The sequence below is a fragment of the Aplysia californica genome, unplaced genomic scaffold (genome assembly GCF_000002075.1).
Source record: "Aplysia californica isolate F4 #8 unplaced genomic scaffold, AplCal3.0 scaffold00488, whole genome shotgun sequence".
Taxonomy (NCBI): domain Eukaryota; kingdom Metazoa; phylum Mollusca; class Gastropoda; order Aplysiida; family Aplysiidae; genus Aplysia; species Aplysia californica.
The window spans coordinates 503,673-504,722 of NW_004797758.1; the positions used below are offsets into that span (position 1 = coordinate 503,673).

Sequence of the window (1,050 nt, forward strand, 5' to 3'; positions counted from 1 at the left end):
AAAAACACACATACGCATACACACACACACACACACACACACACACACACACACACACACACACACACTCTCTCTCTCACTCACTCACACACACACACACACACTCAATCATACACACACACGAACATTACCACGCAAACTTGCGCACAGACACACAAGCATACAAACACACACACACATACACACACACACACACACACACACACACACACACATTTACAAACCAAGACGGACTTAGAAAGAAGGACAAAAGTATGCAATGACACCACATAAAGTCCCACAGTTTTATAATGTAATTTACGTTTCATTGTGAAGCTTCTCATAATTATGCCGGCCAGAGTCAAGGGACATAACTAAACAATTTAAAAGAATAGATCTTGATAAGGCAATATCAACATTGTTGCCTCCCCTGCTAGAAAAGTAGATTTTAACAGCACCTTCACAAACTCGAACTCCAGAATTATTCATTATTTTACTGATAACTTGACTGGTATCTTTGATGTAACGGTCTGGCGCTTCACCGTCGAACACAGAATGGTGATAATTTATATCGAGTATATATGTCTCTCTGTTGGGATGTTGTAGCACTCCCAGCCCGTGTTAGTTCTTATAGACAGTGTTCTCACCTCCAAAATGATATAAAATATTATGTTGATGGTTGCGTAAAATGCCTACAAAAAACCTCAACAAAAATAAATAAACAAACAAACCCCAGCAGATCATTCAGCGTTTTCTGTGTTTGGCCTTGTTGTTTTAAATACCAGATACGATGGGTCCATAATTTATATTTAGGCCAGCAATGCGCAGTCAGTATCGTACTAGCTGCTGTGTGATCACATTTTGTATAATTCAATTATTATATTTGTCTCTCTGTTTTGTATCACCAGGGATCAAGGCGTCCCTAGGCCGTCTACAGTTGGACTATGTCGATATAGTGTTCGCCAACAAAGCAGATTCACATGTGCCCATGGAAGGTAAGACAACAAACTTTATAAATTTAATCGAACTTACACTAAACAGACAAACTGTATCTGTGTATATATAATATAA

The 1,050-nt window shown here is 38.6% G+C and overlaps 1 protein-coding gene across 1 annotated transcript in view; it reads left to right on the plus strand.

The window, feature by feature from the left end:
* Positions 1–1,050, plus strand: part of LOC101861756 (voltage-gated potassium channel subunit beta-2) — a gene marked incomplete at its 5' end in the record, with an annotated part of 52,341 nt that overhangs the window by 27,564 nt on the left and 23,727 nt on the right. The window contains 1 exon segment of the mRNA XM_013086643.1: positions 888–974. Within this exon segment, the coding sequence (XP_012942097.1) occupies positions 888–974 (87 nt within the window).